Source organism: Paroedura picta, chromosome 4, assembly GCF_049243985.1.
Source record: "Paroedura picta isolate Pp20150507F chromosome 4, Ppicta_v3.0, whole genome shotgun sequence".
Taxonomy (NCBI): Eukaryota; Metazoa; Chordata; class Lepidosauria; order Squamata; family Gekkonidae; genus Paroedura; species Paroedura picta.
The window spans coordinates 110,132,127-110,158,170 of NC_135372.1; the positions used below are offsets into that span (position 1 = coordinate 110,132,127).

General features: G+C 40.8%; 1 protein-coding gene across 1 annotated transcript in view; it reads right to left on the bottom strand.

The window, feature by feature from the left end:
- Positions 1–1,882: 1,882 nt before the first annotated feature.
- The window catches only part of NGF (nerve growth factor), a 72,753-nt gene continuing 48,591 nt past the window's right edge, over positions 1,883–26,044 (bottom strand). Inside the window, exon 2 of the mRNA XM_077335007.1 lies at positions 1,883–3,113. Coding sequence (XP_077191122.1) covers positions 2,370–3,101 — 732 coding nt within the window. The 5' untranslated portion in view covers positions 3,102–3,113 and the 3' untranslated portion in view covers positions 1,883–2,369. The remainder of the gene's footprint in view (positions 3,114–26,044) is intronic.

Sequence of the window (26,044 nt, forward strand, 5' to 3'; positions counted from 1 at the left end):
GCTTTTGGGTTTGGTTTGGCAGTTTCTTGTAGAACACACAGAGAGCTGAGAATAAGACAATGATTTGCTTGTAAAAACAGACCCATTTTTTCACTGAAATGTATCATTAACAAGAAAGCAAATGAAACTCAAAACTCCTTGATATGGGCATGAAGGGATGAACAAGAGGCTAAAAAGAAGCCTAGAAATATACAGTTTCTAAGAAGAGCTAAAACCAGAACTCAACTTCTGAAAATCCTCATTTATGGGGTATTATCTTGAACTGCTTTTTTGTCTCAACAGCAGAAGCTTTTTCAAGGAAAACAATGAAACCAGAAAAAAAAAATAAGCAGAATGGGCTGGAACATATAATCCAGCCATCAGCCCATAGGCTACATCATGGAGGTCTTTGAGCAGAAAACTCTCATTCTAGCATAGGAGCAGAAGAACCAGAAACAGTTTGGATGATTTTTCCTCAAGAATGGCCAACATGGTCTTTTTAATGCTATATAAACACAGGCACCTCCCTCTCCCATTGCTCTTGGCAAAAGGAGATCTTCTTAAATTTTTACAACTGCAGTTGGAAGAAAAATATTTGTAGGCCCAGCATTCTAACATTGATTATTAATTATATTAACTAACTCAGAATTTTCCTGCAAATCCAGGTTTATGTTTTTATTTCCAGAATTTGTTTCAAATTCTACATGCTCTGAAAAAGTTCTCAAATAATTGATGAAAAGCTCATTGACAACAACTGTGAACATCAAAGACACCAGTATGGTAACTTTTTCATTGTTTTGGTGGGATATAACGTATATAATGTATCCACACATAAGCCATGATTACAGGAAGTTTTTGTTTTCCAGTATGCCAACAATAAAATCTTTGGATGATAAACTATTGATATTACTTTCATCCATTCAAGCAAGGTTTCACAAGGTTTCACAAGGTTCCCCATGATGTTGTGATGGGTAAACTGGAGGACTTCAGGCTGGATTTTTGGATGGTGAGATGGACAGGGAACTGGCTAGAAAACCACACCCAGAGAGTAGCTGTCAGTGGTATTTCATCAGATTGGAGGGAGGTGAACAGCAGAGTGCCAAAGGGCTCGGTACTGGGTCTGGCACTTTTCAAGGCTCGTAGGCAAGACAAAGACCTACAAGTTAATGTGGAAGCACAAAGGAATAATTCAAAAGGAAATGAAAATGTAAAACTTTGGACTCTCTTTTGACAACTTTTGTTATACTCCTTTTTTTTTGAATACCTGAACAGACACTATAATTAGAAACCATTTTTATAAATGAACTTTTAATTCTTTGTAGTATCTAAGTTTGTAAATCTTTTCAAATTAAAAATAGAATATTTTTAGGACTGTTGCCTTTACTACAAGTTTGAAAAAAGAAGAGTTGGTTTTTATATTCCACTTTTCATTAACCAAAGGAGTCTCAAAGCTGCTTACAATCACCTTCCCTTCCACTCCCCACAACAGACACTATGTGAGGTAGGTGGGACTGAGAGAGCTCTGACAAATATGCTCTGTGAGAACAGCTCTAAATGGACTGTGATTGGTCCAAGGTTACCCAGCTGGATGCACGTGGAAGAGCAGGGAATCAATCCCAGCTCATCAGACTGGAGGCCACCACTATTAATCATTACTCTCTAAAAACACTGGCTCAAAGGCTTCCTTAACAAGAGAGGTGCTGGCCAGGATAAGTTAGAAAGTATGTAATATTTAAGATGGGGAAGACTGATTCAATTAAAACACGTTTTGTAAGAGATCAGTTCCATATCTGTAAGAATGTATAAACAGGAAGAAATCCAAGCAAAGACTTAAATGTAAAAATTACAATGTTATACATTTTATTATGGATTTGGGGAATATGGTTTCAATGAAAGCAAGTATCCCTTGCTTGGTTTATTTGGCTTTTATCTGTGCCTGGATGAAGAGACAATCACTTCTGAGTCAGGGAACAGCATGCTACTGTCTCTATCTGGAAACTTTCTGATAGACTAACATAATCACTTGTGCTATTTGTCTACTTCAAGACAAATTATTGCATGTAAAGGTAGGTATGCTTTCACAGAAAAATCAAGATGGCTTTGCAATATACTGGTGCTTTTTTGTGTGTGGAAAACATTTACATTGATATTTCCAAGGGACTGTATGGATAACGTATTTGCAAGAATTTGTTTAAAGAAGAGATATGCCATTAAAATAAGGTAGACAAAAACAAGGACAGTTTCCAAAAGAGTTTAATAAATAATGAGGATTCATTTCTTTACTATATAAACTATAAATATACCATAGAGTCCTCATAACTTAAAATAATTTACAGGCTGAGGTAGGGGACTGGAATAAGTGGGGAAGAGAGGAGGATAGTTGGTCTATTTCAGAGGTTATCTGTTTTCCTACTGATTACACACACACAAGCGGTGTCAATCCGAATGAAGCGCCAGGCTGCCTGCTTGCCCTCCATGGTCAGTGCCTTAACAAAGGTGTGTGTAGTGGTGCAATATGAATTCCAATGCCTGGCGTCAATGCCCCTGCACCCACTGGACACTGGCTTAGGGTCTCTGCACTTGGTCTCAAAAAAGTACTGCTTGTAAGCACTGTTGTTAATGTTCACATCCACCATCACAGTCACCTGTTTGCCTTTGATGTCTGTTGCTGTGGTTTTGTTGGCCACCCACACACTAACACTGTCACACACAGAATATTCCCCACGGTTGTGCACGGGATGTGTTGACCGCTTAGCTCGGATATTCCTGTTGAGAGAGTCTGTGCTGTCCAGGAACTCCACACCCTGACCATCTCTTGACAAAGGAGGTGGCTGAGTGCTGAACAAAACCCGAGGGGACTGGAATCGTCTCTTCTGAAAAAGCTTTGGATCCACTTTAATGTTTGCAGCTTGCCCAACTTTTCTGTCTTCTACTTTCCTAATAACAGGCTGGCTGTGGTCTCTGTGTTGCACTGTTTTCACAGCATGGTATGCTTTAGTCCGGCTTCCTTCTGAAATGTCAGATGTTGCAGGAGACCCCAGTGGTGCATTATCCTCAGATTTTGGTGCTGCCCATATGCCGATCAGAAACGCTATAATCAGAGTGTAGCACAGCATGGACATTACGCTATGCACCTAGGAAACAAACAAACAAACCAGGAACATTACTACAAGTGAAGATGACATTAAAAAGGGCCCATTCCTAGCCTGGTGGGTATGTGCTGATACAGCAGTGCTAGTGAAAAAGTACAATATGATATTTCATGTTCTTTATAAGGCCATGCATGTGGATGCCAGATGTGGATTTCTTTTTTATTTCAGAAAACTTTGTTTGAGTCGTAGTGATACTAATATACTTAATAATGTAGGGATACTGGGAAATAACAGGATTGTCATTAATTCCTGTGGTATTTGTTTTGTTATTAAAAGATTATCTATGATGCATTTGTTTGGGGCTATTAAAGTAGAGACCAGATGTTGATGGAAGTTATGCTGGACCCTCCTTGACAAGAGCCACTGTAAAAATTAAAAGAAGGGTATTTATGTTTTATCTTCTTCCAATCTGTCACAAGGCACAACTTCATAAATGTGATTAAAGAACAGCAGAAAGGCCAGCACTGGTATCTCTCCAATACATGTGCAGGCATTTGGATGAATAGGGGTAGCATAATCAACTTCTAAAAAGCATCCCAAAACAATAAGTAGAAACTAGTAGAAAACTAGCATACTGCACCATTAACTGTAAAATTTCTGGTATCTCTAATAAAATACCGATACAATAAAGAGAGGAATTACAATCCAATACAGAGTTAAGTCAATTTAAATTCATTGATTGTAGTGAGTTTCAGCACACTTCATTGTGGCCAGGGTATAAACTGAGCTAATATTAAATTATACCTAGGGTTGCCATCTCACAGTGGACATTTCCCAACCCTGATCAGAGCAGTGATAGAAAAGAAAATTTAAAAATGGTCATTGGCTAATGTTACAACTCTGCAGGAATTGGCCAAAACTTTATGGTTTTTCTACTTTTATCACTTCTGAGTTTCCCCAGGAGTGATATCAAGCCAGTGACACCTGGCACTCCCACCTGGCACTTATATCCTTATTATTATTCTTAGTTAATTGAAGTGTCTCCATTCTGTACAAGGCACCTTTTTTAGACATAAGGCAGAAGGAAGTCTCCTTACACTAGAAGCACACAGTGCTGTCAATTGTATGATGCAACCTGTTGCCAAGAATGATTCCCCCCCACCCTGTGTTTGGCTTTCACTGAGTATATTGAGTGGATGGAAACTCCAGCTTTTATATGGGGTGTTCCAGTTCTAATGTTTTGACATCCTTCAGCAAAGGTGATTCAGTAAAAACTAACAGATACTCCTTCCTTACACCCATTCACTGTGGCATTAATCCAAGGTCATTTAATCTTTTGGGGTTTTATGTGAAAATATTTTACATAACATTCGTAACATACTTTTTAAAGGCCAAGTTATGAAGCAGAAGGTTCCTGAGATCAGGGCTGTCAAGAATCACCATGGATCTCCAGGTAAAGATTCCCTCTGCCTTCCTCCAACAGCAACCAGTCCCAATACAGCCATAATATGAAAAGGAATCATGGATCCATGGGCCTCTGGGATTTTAGTTCCCTATTCCTCCATCCAAGTAGTTATGCCTGCAGTGTTAAGTGAGCAACCTTAGAATCCTTACCACAGCAATTTCACCACAGAAGGTTGAACAGAGAGACAAATACTGAATTCAGAGGTAGTAATGGCACTCCCAAATCAGAGGCATAGTAAGGCCTAGGCCTCTTAGTCTCCGATGATGTGCAGGAGCAAAGCTGCTGCCACCATTTGTGTAAGGGCAAAGAATAGCACAACTGCCACACACTGCAGGAATCTGTCAGCCCTTCCTTCCTTCCTTGACACAACAAAAATTAAAGTCAGATGTTTCAGGTCAGTTCATTAAGTTTCCCAGTTTCAACAGAGTTATGAAAAGACATGGGTTGCACAGCAATATTGACACAATTTATGCACACCCCATCTCATAGTAGTCTCTACTTTTGGAGTAGACATCCTTCACCCTTTGTTTATAACTCCATTCTGACAGGATAAGCAAGTGTAGGATGATAATAATGTTTTTGGGATGTGTGCAGAGCAGAAAACGCTGCTTTGAAACACAGCAACAAGATTTCCCTTCCTTTCCTTAGGATTTTCTATTGTTTAGTTAACTAACACCAGAGTTATCTTTGCTTTCAGCTTCCAAGCATTTAAAAAAATTAAACTGGATCATTCAGTCTATATTAGATCAGTAGGAAATGAAGAAGGAAGAATTTAAAAAGCAAAGAGAACGAGTCAGGTGCTGTTGTTTGTGGATGGAGTCACACAGACTCTGTACTTGTCGGGGTTTCTCCGACTTCGCCGCTCCTACCCGGGGACTCACCAACGAGAGGCGTATCACCTGGACCTTTATCCAACCCTGCCTAGGATAGGATAGTGTCTAGGATAGTCCCCGGCGGGGGGAATCCCCAAGAGGAGCAGTGTTTACACTTGGGGGACCGGAGAGGAGTGAGGAGCGGTCTTGGCCGGGTAAGGAGCCGCCCAAGATTGAAACGACGGATGCAAGACGCCGGAGCTTCTCCTTTAAGGGTTCGGTGGGCGGGGGATGCGAGGGAGGAAAGCTACTTAATGGGAGAGGTCGGTGTCAGTGAGGAGGTGGGGTTTGGGATAGTGCAAGAAACTATCACGAGCCCGGGAGTTTCAGCCCGGGTTTCCCGGTGGACTCCATTCTGAGATGTCGACTATCTGCCTCAAGTGCTATTCCGACCTGCCTTCCCGTCTGCCGACACCGTGGCGGAGCAAAGAAGAGGAGCGGACCCCTCGAACCCTGACAGTACTGTACAGCTATTCTGGGTTCCTCAGGTTTAAACACAGTGATCTGACCACAGGACCTTATTTTTGTTCTTCTGTTCAGAGACCTGGCACCACCCTGGCACCACCCTAGCCCCTCAATAATTTACAAATTTTCACACACTGTTGTTGGAAAAGTAACAATGTGAAAGGAACTGGCATGAAGTGCAAGCATATCTCCTTCAAATTTTGCCAAGAAGGATGTTCTCAATAGTTTTAATATTTAAAATGTCTCTGCTGTGTTAATAGGAAGAAAATATGCTCTGACAGATGGGAATACCAGCTGCATCAGCCTCTGCTGTCATAACAGTTAGCAAACTCTCCAAATTATTAGGTCTGTCCAAGACATTTTGCAATCTGAGGCCGAACAACAAACAGGCAACTCCCCCGCCCCCCCACCACATCTGAGAGGAACTTAATTTGGAGTCTCCTCCTAGAATCAATCATGCTTTTTCACAACTAAGAAATATCAATATCTGTCCATCTTTTCCATATCAAAATAAGTTCTACTTCCTCAAAGTCCTTAAAGGGTGCTACAGAAAATACTTTTTCTTCATTATTTATTTATATGCTCTTTTCTAAAGTTCAAGGGCAGAATACATAGTTTCAATGAATCCACTTTACCTACTTTAACAATTCGCTGAGGAATCAAAAGTTCTAAAATAACTTTGATGATCTATACATACTTGGCTTTAATTTAATAATCCTGTTCCATTTACAACAAGGGTGGACAAAGAAGTTATAAGTGTCTGTAACACACAGTAGAGGTCAAAGTGAGTATTTTGTACTGTGGAAGTGATTAAGAAAAATGGACAGGGAACAGAAATAATTCCAAATTAATACATATGGAGCAGGATTCAATTTGTGTTAAAGAAGCATTTTACACACAGCTAAAGTGAAGATGATCCCAGTCAAGTTATTAAAAGTAACCGCATCCTGATAGAGCTGTTTTAGAAAACCACAAGTGGGTTCCCTTCCCAGTAGCACAGGCTTAATAACCTATTTTATCATACAGTGATGCTAATTACCTGGTACATCTCAAATAGACAATTAAAATGACTGGAATTTGTATCAAGCACAATATTAGACAACTCCCTTCAACTTGCAACCCGGTTATCCATGCTGAAATAGAAGTAAGATAATTTTTTTTTGATGTAGTCAATCATAAGTTGTTAGCCCACCACTGAGATGGGGATTTGGGGGTCAGTCTTAAGTGGCTGATATCCTTTCTCCGAAGCCACATACCAAATTGGCTATGGGAAAAGAGTTGTCTCACTCCTTCGTGCTTCCTCTCCCCCACGCTTTTTAACATCTACATGCACCCTCTGGCACAGCTGGTCCAGAATTTGGGGCTGGGTTCTCACCAATGACACCTAGCTCCATCTCCTGATGGACGGTCGGCCAGACTCCCCCCTGGAAACATTTGCGAGATGTTTGGAAGCAGTGTCTGGATGGCTCAAGTGGAGTCGCCTGGAACTCAACCCCTCTTTTGGCTGGGCAGACAAGACAGGACCAGGAAGCGTGCCTCCCCTGCCTGGATCAGGTGCAGCTTGTTGCTGTGCCCACTGCCAGGAATTTTGGCATGATCTTTGATACCTCCCTATCTATGGAGGCACATGTCACTAGAGTAGCCCACGTCACGTTTTTTCATCTGCACCAGGCCAGGCTACTAGCATCCTACCTGTCCCTGTAGCATTCGGCCACAGTGATCCACACAATGGTCACTTCCAGACTAGATTTCTGTAATTCGCTCTACACGGGTCTTCCCTTGTCTTTGACCTGGGAATTACAGTTGGTAGAAGATGTGGCTGCTAGGGTCCTCATGAGATCATCTTGGATGACCCATATCCAGCCTGCTCTGAAGCAATTGCATTGGTTGACAATTGTGTACAGCAGTGATCCCCAACCTTTTTGTCACCGGGGACCGGTCAACGCTTGACAATTTTACTGAAGCCGGGGGGGGGGGGTAGCCGAGGGACATTGGCGCCACCTGAGCCCCTGCTCCACTTGCTTTCCTACCAGCACCTCTGACTTCCTGCTGCCCACTGGGGGGCGCTGCTGAGGGGGAGCCCCAGCCCCATGGTGGCCACTGGAGAGCATCAAAGGTGGGCCGGCGGCAGAATGGCAGGGCAACCCCTGAGGCAGCAGCCAGGGAGGAGGATGAGGAAGAGCCACGGCCCAATACTGACTGATCGACAGACCGGTACCGGTCCCCGGACCGGGGGTTGGGGACCACTGGTGTACAGGATCAAGTTCAAGTTTTAGGTACTTACCTTTAAGGCCATTCGTGGCCTGAGCCTTGCACATCTGTGGGACCGCTTGTCTCCTTTTGCCCCTTGCAGGACACTCTGCTCTGTAGGATTGAATCAGCTGGTGTTCCCTGGGAAGCATGCCCTGATGGAGCTACCACAATTCTACAGGGCCTGTAGATGGAGCTCTTCCACCAGGCATTTGGTTGAAGTTGGGCTAAGGAAGATCTGGTTCCCCCAGATGCCCGTCCATCTGGGCAGATGACCTCACCCAAGGCTAGTAGGTGGTTTGAACAGGGACTGGACTGTGGGTTGGGAAGGAAACAAATGGGACTGCGCTGCCAATACTGTATTATTTTATACTGTTTTCTGGGGTTTTATCTGTAAACTGCCTTGAGTCGTCATGACCAGGAGTGGTGGTCAATAAATTCAAATATAAATAAATATATTAAAAAGATACAAGGTAGAACAGATTTATTACACCTTCTACATCCTTATGTACCAATGGGAACAGTTATGGGATTAAGAAATTAAGTTCACAGCTAGCCAGATGTTCCTCAGATGTGATAATACCCTAAGCAGCACTGAGAAAATAGATAAAAATTATAACAGAAAACGTTGGAAATATCAAGGAATTGATGGAACCTTTTATCATATGTGCTGGATCAGTAAAAAAGCTAAAAGATACTGGAAGGAAATACATGGAAAATGCAGAAATATATGAGAAAATGCAAAATTAAGTTTCCTATGAAAGGTAAGAACATGTTGTAAGGAATATTGCCTGACAAATTACCAAAACGTTTTGGAAGAGATATTTGAATATATGGTGACAATAGCTAGAATTATCTATGCAGCAAAATGGAAATCTGATGTCTGTCCAAGTTTAGAAGAATGGTATAACAAGCTGGTCAACTATGCAATAATAGCGAAATTAATATATCTGACAAACAGATCAATTTTGAAATTTGAAGATGAAAGCAGAACCTGGATGGAGTACACAAGACTCACTGCTGGCTGAGGTCAGTTTTGTCCCTCATTTGTATCCTGTCCTCTCTCGCTTCAAACTCCTGAAAGTTTTTCTACAGCCTCCTCAACTTAGTGGCATATTTGCAAGGCTGAGAGAATAGACAGTCTACAGAAAACTATTTACAAATTGGGTTGCAAAGTGATTGTGTGATTGCACGTTTGTGTCTGAGTTTTGTTATTGCCTCAGGGAATAAGGTGGATTGAATGGCAAAATCCTTAGGGACAATTTTCAGTTGCCAGGAGAACAGCTGACCGCTTTATGAGGGAGACTCTTGTCAAGAGAGGTTAAAGACACAAGTGTAGTGTACAAACAGCAGTCTGCTAAGTAGATAGATCCAGCCTGAAATGTGACGTAGGCAACTGGAATGTGAATGATAACCTAGGGTCTGAACCATGCAATGCAAATTGGGGCATCTGTTGGTCTACAGGGTCAAGGGGAGATCTCTTCAATTTATTTGTTTGTTTGTGTGTTTTTAATTTTTATCCCACCCATTCTTTACAGCTCGAGTCATCAGAGGTTAAAGACTCAGATGAGGATGTTCAAAACAGCGTTTACGCTTGAAAAGTCCAGAGAGAAAGAGAGAGCATTTATATGAAGGAAGATGTATTGTTTTGTGAAAAAAAAGAGCTCTGAATTTAGTGAACTGACAGATTCTGTTCTGGAAGGAAGGCACCAAAAATGGCTGGTGGGGTACAGTATGCTTGGAAGGAAAGTGTAGGAATTCTGTTGAAGGGGATTTTTAAACTGATACCATGGAAGGTCAATCCTTCAAACAAAACATGAATCCTAAGAGTCCCTTGGGTCAGGTGTTGGCAATCCTAAAGAAACACTGAGTAGTATGGAAGGCCAAAAACCAACAAGACAGATGTAAAGCCATTTTCTTTGATAAAAAGCCATTTTCAGAAGAGAAACTGAGTGAACTTTTCCATTGCTCCATCCAGCCAAACCCAATTTGGGTGTTGGCCAGGACCCAAGATCAAGACAACCAGCAAAGATTGAAGTCTAGAACTCTTGTAAACAAACCGCTATGAAATAAGTAAACAACAGGTATAACTGCCAAAAGATCCTAACAAGGAAGTGCGAGTTTGTTTTTGAGAACAGGATTAATGGGAATGATAGTTTTAATATACATACACTTCTAACACATCATAATGATTTCAACGAGCACCTTGAAGGGATGGACGGAGAAAAACGTAGGAGGAAATAGAACATCACTTAAGTCATCATAATAGTTTAATTACAGCTTAGTTCTAACAGGAATCAGACAGGCTCTTTGGGAAGCAAGAATAGGATAATGGTTAGCAAGATTTGTAATGCCAACTTGCCTAGGCATCAGGAACTGGACCAGAGAGAGAAAACTTTGCCATCTTAAGAAAGCTTTCAACATTTAAAAAATAGCTGTAATGGAAAATCTGCCATTTCCCACAGAATGAGAAAATTTGTAAAAAGTTTCCTTTTCAGGTGGAAGGAATTTAAATCTCCATAAAAGCCTTCATGCCCAGGCTTTTATACCCAGTTGATGACGATGCTTGAACAGCAGAGTGGGAGAAGTTTAACCAAAGCACAATGGCACACAGATCTCTTTCTCCACCTTCTTTGTTTGCAATTACTTGGTGATGTATTTTGAATGCTACTTATATGCAACCATGAATCATGAAGCTATGCTGTGCTGTGCAGAATAACTCTATACATCTAATACACATACACATATACTACACACTTATGCACACTATAGTATGCATTGCTGCTAGTAATGAGGAACTCCTGAAGGGATAGTTTTTTATTCTAAAATGAATGCTATCAGAAGACAGGCCACACTAACGGTGCTAGGCCAAAGTAGAAGCGGATTTAAGAACAGTTCCAACACAGGACACATTTGTTTTTGAAGACCATATACTTTTGCCATTGGTAAAAATCCAAAATCAGATGTAAGAATCTGAATGGGTTAGAAAGGTGGACAAACAAGCCCAAAAGAATATAAGAATCTGGGAATATCCAATAGGAGTCAGACAGAGAGGATCCAAATCCTCTTTCCTTTACTTCCAGTTTTTCAAGTATTTATCTAAAGAAAAAACTCATGGAAATAAGGCCTTTCCCTACCAACTACATTTGGGGCAACTCTGAGTATGCTTAGCTAGACACTTTCCGATTGGTGAGATTCATGTGCCGCTTGCTATGTTCTTATGTTGCTTTTCATGTTCCATGCTGCTTATATTTTATGCTGTTTTAAGTAAAATTAAAGCTTCAATCATTAAGAAGCAGCTGGACAGATACTTATCATGGATGCTTTAGGCTGATCCTGGATGGAGCAGGGGGTTGGACTAGATTAATTGTATGGCCCCTTCCAGCTCTACGGTTCTATGATTCTATAATATGGGATAGGATATTTTAGGTTAAACAAAGCTAATGCTCTAAATCAGTGGTCCCCAACCTTTTTATCACCAGGGACCACTCAACGCTTGGCAATTTTACTGAGGCCTGGTGGGGGGGGGGGTAGTTTACTCCTCTACTCTCAACCACTGCCCTAACACTCTCTGATCGCTATGGTAATGTTTAAACATCCCTTCAAAATAAGATACAGACACGCCACAACAATGAACATAAGGAACATTTTATTTTCATGGAAATTGTAACTCATGACAATGACAAATCAATGGGAACCCTGAGCTTGTTTCTCTGCAACGAGATGGGAGACAATGACACCCGAAGTGTGTTGTAAAGGGCCGGGGGGGGGATGAAGTAAAGGGCCGGGGGGGGAGGAGAAGGCGTCCTTCGCGGCCCACCTCCAATTAGTCAATGGAACACATGTGGTCCGCTGCCCACAGGTTGGGGATCGCTACTCTAAATGTATCTTTTTGTGCTGTGGTATGGTCTGGAAATTCTGACTTCAATTAAGAGTGATCAGGACTGATCCTGCGTTGAGCCAGGGGGTTGGACTAGATGGCCTGTATGGCCCCTTCCAACTCTATGATTCTATGATTCTAAGAGAGAAAATCCTTGTTAGAGCTTATGTACTAATAAAATCCCATAAAGTTCATGAACCTGGTGCCCAAGTTCTTTCTTTTCCTTGAATTATCTTTCTCAGATACAGAAAGCACAGGTTTAGCCTGGAAATAACACAGGTTAGAATCATAGAGTTGGAAGGGGCCATACAGGCTCAACACAGGATCAGCCCTAAGCATCCAAGAAAAGTGTGTATCCAACCTGTGCTTGAAGACTGCCAGTGAGGGGGAGCTCACCACCTCCTTAGGCAGCCTATTCCACTGCTGAACTACTCTGACTGTGAAAAACTTTTTCCTGATATCTAGCCTATATCGTTGTACTTGAAGTTTAAACCCATTACTGCGTGTCCTCTCCTCTGCAGCCAGCAGAAACAGCATCCTGCCCTCCTCCAAGTGACAACCTTTCAAATACTTAAAGAGGGCTATCATGTCCCCTCTCAACCTCCTTTTCTCCAGGCTGAACATTCCCAAGTCCCTCAACCTATCTTCATAGGGCTTGGTCCCAGATCATCATCATCGCTCTCCTCTGTACCCTTTCAACTTTATCTACGTCCTTCTTGAAGTGAGGCCTCCAGAACTGCACACAGTACTCCAGGTGTGGTCTGACCAGTGCCGTATACAATGGGACTATGACATCTTGTGATTTTGAGGTAATGCCCCTGTTGATACAGCCCAAAATGGCAGTTGCCTTTTTTACCGCTGCATCACACTGCCTGCTCATGTTTAGTTTACAATCCACAAGTACCCCAAGGTCTCACTCACACACAGTGTTACCTAGAAGCGTATCCCCCATCCAGTAGGCATGTTTTTCATTTTTCTGACCCAGATGCAGGTTAATAGGACATGTGCTTACTAAACAGAGGGGACCTCACTTATATGTGCTGGTTAGGTATGGAGGAAGTGGCCAGCTAATGGCAGTTTTGACTGGACATGTCTGTTTGCAATAATAATAATAATAATAATTTCGATTTATAGCCCGTCACTCCCTTCAGGCTTGTGGCGGGGTAACAGCACATAAAAAACCCATAAAATTCCTAAGCATCCTACAACAAAGCATCATCTAACCCAGTGCATGATAGCGGCGGCACTCCCAGGAAGGAGACCAGGGAACACTGCAATATAGCCCTGAGAAGGGAGAGGAAAGGGGGCCTGATCTTCCAAAGGAGGCACTGGCTTGTGGAGGCCACTTCCCCTGGACAAAGGAGTCTTATAGCATTTTAAGGACTCATTTGTGTTATGTAATCTTATAAAAAATATTACATACAAATACTCAGATGTGATGAATCTTCCCCAGCATCATTTAAATGGATATATTGTATCTGGTTTTGTGGAGTTGTCCCGGTTAACATAATTGTTTAAAGATCATACTGGTAGCCAATCCCTACCCAGTTATCTGTTTTCCCACAACATACAAAAACTTCATAGTATAAGACATGTGATTGCTGTTTTCTTCTTTTAGGGCTATCCTATTAAAACTTTTCGCCACAAAGGCCACCACTTTAAGCACTGTTAATCATAGAGCTACTATTACAGGTTTATGCCAAAAACAATTCAACAGGTTTCCAAGCACTACCACCCTAAGAAAATAGAGTCTGTATTTCAACTGGCGGCTCATTTTAACCACATGAAAACGTTCCAATTTCAGCAATTTTTCAATGTTCTTTTTGCCTCTATTTTCTGGATTTGCCATCAAAATCCAGTAAACGGAGAAATGTCAAGCAAATGATGCAAAAGACGGCATCTGATTTCATTGTCGGCCCGGTTCTCAGATATTAACTTCACTCAGTAAAATGAAAGCTTTATTCACAAGTTGTCAATCCATAAATAAATTCTTTCCTCGCCACCATTGCTATCTGAAATAGAAACAGTTGAAATCTATTCAGTTTAATGGTAAGAATTTATGAATTGGATCCAGTGGTGCACAAACAGAAAACACAGACATAGCACAGTTCTGCTTTCACGATAACTTGTGAAACTCTTCCCTCCCTACATATTAAAATGTTCAGATGCTCAGAAACAGAAGTGGGGATACAACAAGCTTGACTTAGCACAAGTGGCTCCCTCAGTCTTTTTATTGCATTTCTGCTGGCACAAGTGCTCTAGCACAAGCTGATATTTTTGCTGGATCCAACCCTGTATTTTCACCCCCCAGTAAAGGCTTTGTGCACTAGAGCAGGGGTAGTCAACCTGTGGTCCTCCAGATGTCCATGGAATTGTAGTCCATGGACATCTGGAGGACCACAGGTTGACTACCCCTGCACTAGAGAACTAAATGGTTTCCTAGAAAAGGTTTACAAAGTTGGAAGAAAACCTACAAGAACACATCAACTGTTAGTATTGAATTACACACTGCACACAGGTTGAACTGAGAAACTGTAAATGCCCCAGGACAAGCCAAACTGAGAGCCATGTTGCAACACCATAAAAGCCTGAGTTGCAGGGGCACTAAGTTCAGTGGTACCAACATTGAGCATTAGCACACCCTTTGCTTCCTCCACTGTTTCTTCCTGGTGAGTTGATGCCAATTTCTATTGCAATGGAAGAGTCTGAGACAAGGCCCCTGTGGTGCTGGTAGAGTAGGTGGTGCTTGGCTCTGCTTTCTCCTTGTCCCTAGTTGCATTCTAGGGAAACAGCCCATCAGAAAATTTCTCTGCTAGTTAAAAGACTGGTCCACCATTCACGGCACAAGTGACCAGACTTTCCTAGATGGATGTTAGCATTTTTTTTTCTTGATTATAATTTAAAAACAATCAGCACCATTATTCATGTCACTGCACATCTAGAAGCTAGCCATTTTGGACAAGGGATCATTGGGACAAGGGATCATTGACTCCACTGGAGAACATACAATCTTACATCTGTACATTGTAAGAGAAGATCAAGAGTAGCCAAGAGCTGTTTCTGCTATTATTCATACCCTGCCTGAGGAACCTTCAGAAGTTCCCAAAGAACTTCATAACTCCCTGAAATATAGTTTGAGAACTACTTTCTTTCGTGTTTTAACAGCTATGTCCAGAGACATGATGAATAAATTTGAATGGGAAAAAGCAGCTTCACCACTTGTTGAAGATTCACACAAAGGTAGGAAGTGAGATGCTGAAGTTTTGCAAAACTACATTCCGGTACAACTAGGGTTGCCAACCTACTGGTGGAGTCCGGAGATCTAGAATTACAACTTTTTCAAGCGACAGAGATCAGTTCCCCTGGAGAAAATGATCGCTTTGGAGGGTGGATTCTGTAGATATCTTCTCAAGTCTCTTACAGTTCCACCACCAAATCTTCATGAACCCCAGGGTTCAACAACTCTATCTTATTTGTACAACTGAATGTTGCTTTGGGTGTCTTGGAATGGGATTGTACATCTTGGCTACACATAAAACAATTTGCTATCTTTGAAATTTGGCATGTTACTATTACTGGAAACTGTGTTCAACATAGTCCATGACAACCACTGTTCTAAGAACATACAGTTTCGCATCAGTGGAGATACTGTCTGTGTAGGGACAGAGTTCCTGAATTTTTACTTCACATCTTGTTTTATCAGTTTTTATACTGAATTGAAGAATTCCATAATTAGCTCCCTTTAACACAAATGTCACAATTACCCAGATGTGTGGTTGCTTTTTTACCTTTTATCTGACTGGAATCCTTACATTACCAATCCAATTGCTAGGTATTTCCTAGCTGCTATGAAAATCCATGGGTTGGTTGAGAACAATCATGAATAGTTTATCCATTACTACATTAAAATCCATTACTACATTTCCTGCTTTAAGTTTATGAACATATATCAATGTGATTTCTGATATGTATACTTGTGCTAAATGGCTAAGTAGAATTCTAGATTGTTCAGTATATTTATAATAACGGCAATAAAGTTTAAATGGATAAGCCCCAATGTTTTTGAAACCATTATAATACAGACATTTAATTTCAGTCCTTTTTGTAATAATCCCTAGTGGACAATTCGCCTGTTTCACCACTGCTGCACAATGAATCAATATTTTTATTGAGCTATACACCACAACTTGGGATTTATTTCCTGATCAGCCACTATCTGTTTAAAGCTCAGCATTGTTAGGATTTTTTTTTTGGGGGGGGGGGCTCAGTATATGCCACTTTATATTTAACTACAGTGATCACAATGCTACTATGTTTAGCATTTATGTTGCCCCAAGAGCCCAATATGACCATATTTTATTTCAGCAGAAGAAGCTTTTTAAAAAAGAGACTAGTCTAAAGAAAGTGGAAGGTAAGCACAAAAAATATGTTATATCTTCAGAATGCTTGGAATTGAAGTCCAGATAGAATGTATACTATAGCTTAGGGGAAAGATTACTAAAACTAAGAGAATGCCAACATGGCTAAATAGCAAAGAATCCACAAATGGCAAAAAAGTAGAAGTCTAAACAAGGAAAACAGCAGCTCATCCATTACTACATTTCCTGCTTTAGTGGCTCAGTGGAAGAGCCTCTGCTTTGCATGCAGAGGGTCCTAGGTTCAATCCCTGGAATATACAGTTAAAAATGACCAGGGAATAGGTAATGTGAAAGACTTGAGTGCTAGTCTGAGTAGACAATACTGACCCTTGATAGTCTGATTCAGTATAAGGCAGCTTCATATGTGTAATTTCAAGTGTACAATTGCCTCCATTAATGCTTCTACCTCAAGGTCACCCACATAGTGTAGTCATAACCTGGGGAGATATTTGGTTCCAAATGCTATGCTGAGGACAATAGCCATGCTGGCTACCAATCTAAATTTTCTTTCTTACATATGCTTTTCAAAACCCCAATAATTATTTATTCTGTACATTTCTGATAGCTGTGAAGGGCCAGTTTTTATCACAAAATAATTGCTGTTTGAAGAGGCTCTGACTGTGATTAAGGTATCAGTGGTGAGGAGAAGGATCTTTAGCATTAGTTTCTCCAAGAAGATATGGATTAGCCTGTTCAAGAAGTTCTGAAGCTACTGCTGAAGTGTGGAGAAGATGCAAAATCATTCTCATTCAACAGGTCACTATCAATAAATCACTGTTCAAAAGGTATTCCCCTCCTTATCTTTTTAGAATGCTACAGCCTGCACTGTTTTTAGCAATTACTTTTCATTAGATGGCTATTTGGCAATAGTGCTTTTTTATTGGTAATGTTTTATGGTTTATTTTCTGGAAGTTATCTTAGGACCTGGGGAGGCAGGATTCAAGTGACCTAAATAAATTACACACACCTGTTTGGTATCTGATGAAATGTCAACAGAATGGTTAGCTCTCATGAAGGCAGAATATCAAAGGTATGCTGAAGCTTATATTTAGAGTGGATTCATCTAGCCTTTCATTAACTCAGTAGCAGAGGTCAGGGGAGATGAAAACCTGCTATCTTAAATTTACTTGATACATATATAATTGCATTTCAAAAAAGAGAGAGAGAAAAGGGTCGCAATCTTCTAATGTTTCGTGTTTCTGGTTCCATTTGACCATGGCATCATGAACAAAGGGCAACTTTCCATCTAGGAAATTGGCTGTGGGGTTAACAAGAACTCCATAGAACCCATGAGCCTCAAGAGACTTCGGTTATTTGAGTAAAAGAATCCTCGAGATTAAGAGCAGATTTCTTTTTTCCCCACACCTATAGAATGAAGGAAAACAGGCACTCTCTCTCTCCTCACCACTAACTCCATGCAATTTGGATATTTAAGTCTTAAAAAAACCACGAATCAAACAATTCCCGGCAGAAATGGCAGTCTGTCTCTCTCTGTACTGGCTGTCTTGTTTCAATTACAACTAATGCCTAAAACTTGGTGACCAAGTTTTTGGGAAAGAAGCATCAGCTTAATTTCTTAATACAAACTGACACTCCCAGACCATCCACGCTGCACAGAAAGAAGTTCAGCTCTGAACTCTTCACTTAAATGTTTAGCTTTCGGTATCATTTTATAATCCCTGGAATACTGCTGTAGTGCTCAATCCAGATTCCTGCCTCTCTCCATGAGTTAGATTAGCAAATATTTCAGTATCATGATTTCCAGTTTTCCATATAAAGTTTTCCTGTCAATGGTCAGAAAACATAAATAAACTCCTTTTGCATTAAAGCAATACATACCAAGAAACCATTTAAACAATAAAACCCAGGAATTCCAAGCATTATCCCTTAAAACAATAAAATCCCACATTATCTCTGTAATATGGTAAATATTTGTTTATTGTTAAACATTGGAACAATGAAACCACTGTTGAACACTGATACAAAACCAGATTGAATCAGTCACGATACTGAATTTGGATGCATTTTTAAATGAACATCGGACTTTGGATATCATTTATCTATAATATATTACTCTGAATCAGATGCTGATTGCTCTGAATCAGATGCACTTCAAATGTACATTTCAGTGTGCACTGTGACATGTCTAATGCTGAACTGGAACTTCCAGAGTAAGTAATGCATGTAGCGATAAATTCAACTAACTGTGATATTTTATGTGATATTATCACATTCACTGCATGATCCTTAACTGGCTGAAATCCCCTAATGAAAAAAATGGCACTGATGTAGCAGCAGAGCAGGAAAACAATGGCTCTGAACTGGCATGAAACAGCACATAAAAAGTAAAATGTAGGGTTTATTTGGGTGTTTTGGAGGGAGAAATCCAATGGAAATTTTGTGTAGCTCTAATAGATAATATTCCATGTGCAAACTTCCATTTAGATGCACATGGGTGTGAACCAATAGGGTAGAGCCAATTATGTGATATGAATGCTGATAAACTGCTAATTCCTGTGTAAACATGAGTCCTGAAACATTCTCATTAATAACTTGACAGAACCAAAATATGCTTTAGCTATTAACACCTCATAATTCTCATGGTGTCTGGCTGGAATGCATTTGCACTAAACACATTTTCATTCAGGGCTGCAATGCTCAGTTTCCCGTTTTGAGGTCTTACTCCTTGAATTCTGCTGCTCAGTAAACAAGGCATTTCACTGCTTTACCAAAGCATGTAATGAGACAATGAAGACTTTAAAAATATATTAAAACCTGAGTTGGGCAATCAGTCGTTAAAGCCATACAGTTGTCTTGCGCTGCTTCAAATGAGAAAGAAAACCAAGGTCTTGAGTTTATATAAGGACATACTTATAACAGTCATACAATTGATGGCATAGTCCCCAACAGACATAAGGAGCAACAAGGGCATCTGGAGAATTCTTATTGGAAACAAATGAGAAAAAACTCTTCCAAAAGCTCCCACATACCATTTTCCTGCATTGCATAATGCAGCAAAATTTTTCTCTTGCTTATGATTACCAGAGATTGATACATGTTATGAAAGCAGGTGTACTAATAAGGTATTCTCGATTGAAAGAGGGACTTTCTTTTTCAGTGTGTTAGTGATCCTTCACTTTTGCTCTTCATATTCTTGTCATGAATATACAAAGAGCAGTTAATTTATCCAAGATGAGACCCTCAGAATGGGGTCTGGTCCCCTGAGTTCGAAATAAGCTGAGTGCTTAATGCTTCTCTTTGGTATTCTGTCCTTCGGGGTTTCCAGCACACAAACCACAGCATTTGGCCACTATTATGCTTCAGTGCAGTCTAAAATGAGGGGAGTCCTCGATTCCTTCTCCTTGGGTGGATTTTACAGCAGTCCCTTTCCCTTTCCACAGGCATCTTTGGCATTTACAAATCTCTCCCTAGGAAGGTAAAGGCCTAGGCTTGCTCAGATTAGACCAATGCTTACTGTCTCAGAGCACCAAGGTCCAGGATTAGTCCACTCAATTTTTAAATGTTGAAACTAAATGTAAGGAGATTCAAACGCAAACTTCCACATAACATGTGATTTTCCCCTAATTGCCAGATCATTCATAATGTTACTAAACAAATCATTCATTTCCTCCTTATTCAATGAAAAAATAATAACGGCCTTAAAAAAAGGAATAGAGTCTAGGCTTGTGTGCTTCGGCCACCAAGGCAGCCGTTCATGCCTGAAGTGGCCAGCGCAGTGGAGTGGGGGGAGGGGTGCTGCCGGTGGCGGTGTGTGACTTGGCACCCGCACGTGGGTGCAGAGCTCTGGGCCCGCATGCATGTGCTGACTGGTGCGCTGGTGCTGGCGCCACCCCTCCTCCCTGCGCCATGGCACTGGCCGCTTCGGGCATGAATGTAACATGGAAAATTCTCCTCTGTATTCCAAGTGCTTGCAAAAAAACCTCATGAGAATCATAGAAGCATCATGAAAAGCTCCATCAATACAAGACTGAATACATACACTAAGGGGCGAGTTCCTCGGATGGCACTGAGTGCTCTGCAATGAATGCTTTAAGAATTATTGCCTGGGTAAGAACAGTTTTTAGAAATTTTATCATCAAGCACACAGAGTCACATTATTATAGACTGGAAAGTGTTGAAATATGCAAGATCTGTAGTGTGCATGATTGAACAGCATATAAAGAATATCCCAAAGAGCAAGGGAGGAAATGTGTAGATATCACATTGAGACATGAACTTCCTGATTTCTTTCAAATCTCTTCCTGTGTCCTGATTGGCTCATTTGGAGACCTCCTGCTCCATTGAGCACATTTCCTCCTTGACTGCTTCCAGAAGAACACTGTCTGTACTGTTAGGACTATCTCCTTTCTTATTTACAAACTTGTTTCTCTTAATAAAACTCCTTTATCTGTACAGTTATTATCCGTTGGAGAATCCTAGGTAACAGATGCAAAGAAGTCTACCAGACTTCAGTATTCTTCAGTATTACCTTCAAACTATAAACAAAAGTTAACTTTTTGTTTAACCCTGTCAGCTTCTTGTCTCAAGGAAAGGACCCAACTGAGATCTCTGTCTATATTTAAGTATATGAATATGAATAAATGATAGTAGCATGTATTGTTATTAGGTGCGAAGTAGGGTCCAACCCATCACAACCCCATGGACAATGATCCTCCAGGCCCTCCTGTATTCTACCATTCCTTGAAGTCCGTTTAAGTTTGCACCTACTGCTTCAGTGATTCCATCCAGCCACCTCATTCTCTGTCATCCCCTTCTTATTTTGCCCTTGATCGCTCCCAGCATTAGGCTCTTCTCCAGGGAGTCCTTCCTTCTCATGAGGTGGCCAAAGTATTGAGTTTCATCTTCTAGATCTGGCCTTCTAAGGAGCAGTCAGGGCTGATCTCCTGTAGGACTGACCGGTTTGTTTGCCTTGCAGTCCAAGGGACTCGCAAGAATCTTCTCCAGCACCAGAGTTCAAAAGCTTCAATTCTTTGACGCTCAGCCTTCCTTATGGTCCAACTTTCACAGCCATACATTGCAACTGGGAATACCATAGCCTTGACTAGATGCACTTTTATTGGAAGGGTGATGTCTCTGCTTTTTAGGATGCTGTCTAGATTTGCCATAGCTATCCTCCCCAGGAGCAAGCATCTTTTAATTTCTTTGCTGCAGTCCCCATCTGCAGTGATCTTGGAGCCCAGGAAAATAAAATCTGTCACTATCTCTATTTCTTCCCCATCTATTTGCCAGGAATTGAGAGGGCTGGATGCCACGATCTTTGTTTTCTTGATGTTGAATTTCAAGCCAACTTTTGCACTCTCCTCCTTCACCCGCATCAACAGGCTCTTTAGTTCCTCTTCGCTTTCTGCCATTAGAGTGGTATCATCTGCATATCTGAGGTTATTTATATTTCTCCCTGCAATCTTGATCCCAATTTGTGACTCATCTAACCCCACCTTTCTCATGATGTGCTCCGCATACAAGTTAAATAGGCAAGGCGACAGTATACAGCCTTGCCAAACTCCTTTCTCAATTTTGAACCAATAAGTGATCCCATGCCCGGTTCTCACTGTTGCTTCTTGACCTGTATATAGGTTTCTCAAGAAACAGATAAGATGCTCTGGTATTCCTATCTCTTAAAAACTTGCCACAATTTGTTGTGCTCCACACAATCCAATGCTTGAGCTTGAGCATAGTCAATGAAGCAGAATTAGATGTTTTTCTGGAACTCCCTAGCTTTCTCCATGATCCAGCATATGTTGGCAATTTGATCTCTAGTTCCTCTGCCTCTTCGAAATCCTGCCTGTACTTCTGGAAGTTCACGGTCCACATATTGCTGGAGCCCAGCTTGTAGGATTTTGAGCATAACTTTGCTAGCATGAGAAATGAGTGCAATGGTGCAATGGTAGTTTGAACATTCTTTGGCATTGCCCTTTTTTGGGATTGGAATATAAACTGACCTTTTCCAATCCTGTGGCCACTGTTGAGTTTTCCAAATTTGCTGGTATATTGAGTGTAGCACTTTTACTGCATCGTCTTTTACGATTTTGAATAGTTCAACTGGAATGCTGTCACCTCCACTAGCTTTATTGTTGCTCAGACTTCCTAAGGCCCATCAAATTGGCCTTAGCAGCACGTATATGGACCCTCAATAACTGTGCAGTATTTGAGTGATGAATTATTATCAAAGGAGCTGGAAGACCCTATCTGCTGATGTCTCTGTGAGTACAAGACAGACCTGAAATATGAAATGATCATGGCTCTCTATAGATTTCAGAAGAGGCAAGAAAGGTATTGACCCCTAACAGACGGACCTACTTGTAACCCAGAACTTGACAGAGGCTGTGGAGGGTGATAGGCATTCTGCGTGAGTGAGAAAAAGCATGTTACAGTTCAGTATCCAGTGGAAATGCAACTCCAAAATGTGGCAAATAATATCTTCCAAAACATTCCGGTTCACGAAAAAAACCACACAAAAAACAAAAAGGCAGGGGACCCTCCTTCCATCCTCAGAAAAGATTTGGAAAACTAGAAAAACAGCTGTCTTGTGACAGTCAAGAATTTTTCAAGCTGAAAAACATTATGGGTGAATTGTAATGTAGGATGAAGGGCGAATTTAAGGATAGGGGGATTGATCACAACACTGGTGGAAAAGAAACAGCCATTTTGGTGGCAGATTCTAGTCATATTCTTCTTATGTATAGTAAAATGCCTGTATAATGCAAAACCAAAAAGGGAAACCAAAACCCAACCTAACCAGAAAAGTTGGGAACCCAAAGGCCGAGCTGCAAAAATATATTTTTTAAAATTTTCACATCTTTATTACATAAAGTGCACATATTAAAAACATAGTCGTCATAATTTTAAAAACATCACATTTCTACTTGCACATGGAGTAGACCAACATAGAATGGACCAAATGTGTTTCGACCTTGAGGGATCTTCCTCAGTGGTCAAATTATTGTGATGAATGCACTCATGTATAAAATCAAAATCAAAAGGCTTGCTGGATGGCAAAGAAAAATCTGTCAGGTGCTGCTCCAGCTACTCTTTTTCTGATAGACGTGGGAATGCACTGGCGATTGAGAGCTGAGCAAAAGCTGAGGGTGGTGGCCTCTGGAAATGCATATTTTAGACGGTGGGCTCCAAACCAGATACCTTTACATAAGTAAGGCTAATAAACTGCATTCCTTGCAGATCACAGATCTGTAGCCTTAAGGAAACAAGTAATATGAAATACAAATCTTCATTTGGTAATTTAAAAGAGCATCAGAATAGAGAGGGTTGCTCACAAGAAAAGAATATGAAACATTGTCCATACTCTAGCATACTACAGTTGCTCTTAGTAACAACTGCACATAGCGACAGTGACTAGCTATATACTGTTGTAGCATTTTCACATCCAGTAAAAGATCCTTGATTTGCTGGGTTCACTCAAGGGTGATCGAAGCTGAAATAGCAGTAAAGGGGCAAAATAGTGGCTGTCAAGAGTTGTAGCACTCACAGAAACATTAAGAGTATAAGGGATTTGTATTCAGATTCTCTGATCTCACAACTGATCTCAGGGAAAATCTGAACCTGGAAAACATCTGTTTCAGCTCACAGTACACACAGTAGCAGGACAGTTACAAACATGTAAGCAAAAAAATCAAAGCCTATCATCTGTGTGTAAATTGCAGGGTAAAATGTCACTTCAAAGGCTTAAGTGACTTAACTGGCAGCTGTATCCCATTCTGCTTACAAACTCATCACATGGATTCATTCTTAATTGTTGCTGATCTTACCTAACTGGCTGAGTTGGAAAAGGAGGAAATCTTTTATCTTCTTTCTAAAGCTGATAAAGCAATAGCAAAATATCACATAAATGTAAAAATACATCTATTTTGCAGTTCCTCTTTCACTGCATTTGTGTTTATCTATGCAGTGTGCTGCTCTTTTACCAAGGCAGTGCTGCGACAATGAAGTGTGATGTCTTTAAAGAACAGGGTAGGAAGGGCTACAACATTTTCCTGCTTTACACAAGGTTGGGTGTGGATAATGAAGCTATAAAGTTGCCCGCCTCTTCATTTTCTGCAACCACACCAGACACTAAATAATGATAACGGGTGGCCTGATTGGCAGACAGCATGCAGATTAGATTGAAAATCACTCCAGAGCCAACTTTTATTTGGTGAGAAAATATTGTCGAAGGAAACACCCTTGTAGAGGATACTGAGGGAGTGATACATGAAACTGGATATTTCTCAGAAAGGTGACAGTAAACAGAGAATGTTGATTATCCTGGCACTGCCAGCTATGTGAACCTCTACACAGGATAACCAAATGCAAGATTTCCTTTCCAATCACAGTGTCTTTGAATTTGCCAGCATCTGTCTCAATCCACAAAATGTAAAATACATCCAGTTCTGAAACCTAGCAACGACATGATGAACTGGGACTGCTATTTGGAGCAATCCATGACCTTCAGGATGCCACCATTCTGTTAAGTGTATGCCATGAGGCCAAGTGGCTGCTACAACAATCCCAAGTGCTAACATGGTGATAGAGCTACTACAGAGTTATGCTGACAGTAAAGATAATGCAATCTACATTAGATACCCAAGACAAAAATGAGCTCTAGCACAAACAGGTCTAAAATTAGCACTGTTAACTCCAATCATGCAAAGGGGCCCACCAAAATAGTAAAGGGGAAGAAGGCCAGAGCCTCCTTCACTAAAGGACCGAGGGCTTGTGCATGATGCTTCAGCCAAGATAGGCTATGGACCTACAATAATGTTGGGATGTTGTTCTCTATATCTAGAGAACTGGGCAGAAAGCCAGGCAACATGTTAGACAAACTTGAAGTATTAAACCACAAAGCAAATCAGAGAGAAACAACGCTGACTCTGGCTTTCAGACAATGTAAGGACTTGCAAAGTTTCATAGATCAAACAGTAAATAATAATACATGGATTTCTGAGCCAAAGGATATGAAAATAAACTACAGATTGCATTCACATTAGGGTGGCTATAACATTTTAATTGGGTTGCACCCTAAGCAGTATTGCGTTCTTCTAAATCCACTGAAGTCAATGTGTTTAGAGGAGTGGAATGCTTAGGATGGCATGGATACAGCAGTGGTTCTCAAATTTTTTAAAGTAAGACTCAGTTCTAAAAACTTACTGTACTATTTGGGACACACTTCAGGACACAAAATAAAGTGCAGAAATCCTTTCTCAATTAAGTGAACAAATCCATATTTTTCATATTTATAACTCTTCATTAATGACCAACAGCCAGTATTTCATGGACATCTTGCACATTGGGAAAAGACACCAAATTGCTTGACTGTCGGCAGCATAGTGAAGGCAGTTCATATTGTCTGATGCAAACTCACCAAAATCCCATCACCCTAGCCTCACTTCTCCTCACCCATTATCTCCAGATGAAGAAGCAATTAACCAACATCTACATCTTTTCACTTTCCCAATTGGCCTTCCCATCTAGTGCCTGTAGAGCCATCAAACCTCTCAGAAAATGTTTTGTCTACCTCTGGTTAAGCCATTTGGTCATTATTTTCTGGCATATATTTCAACCCCACCTGAGGGCACATTTAGACAATCTTGCTACCCCAGTATTGTGTG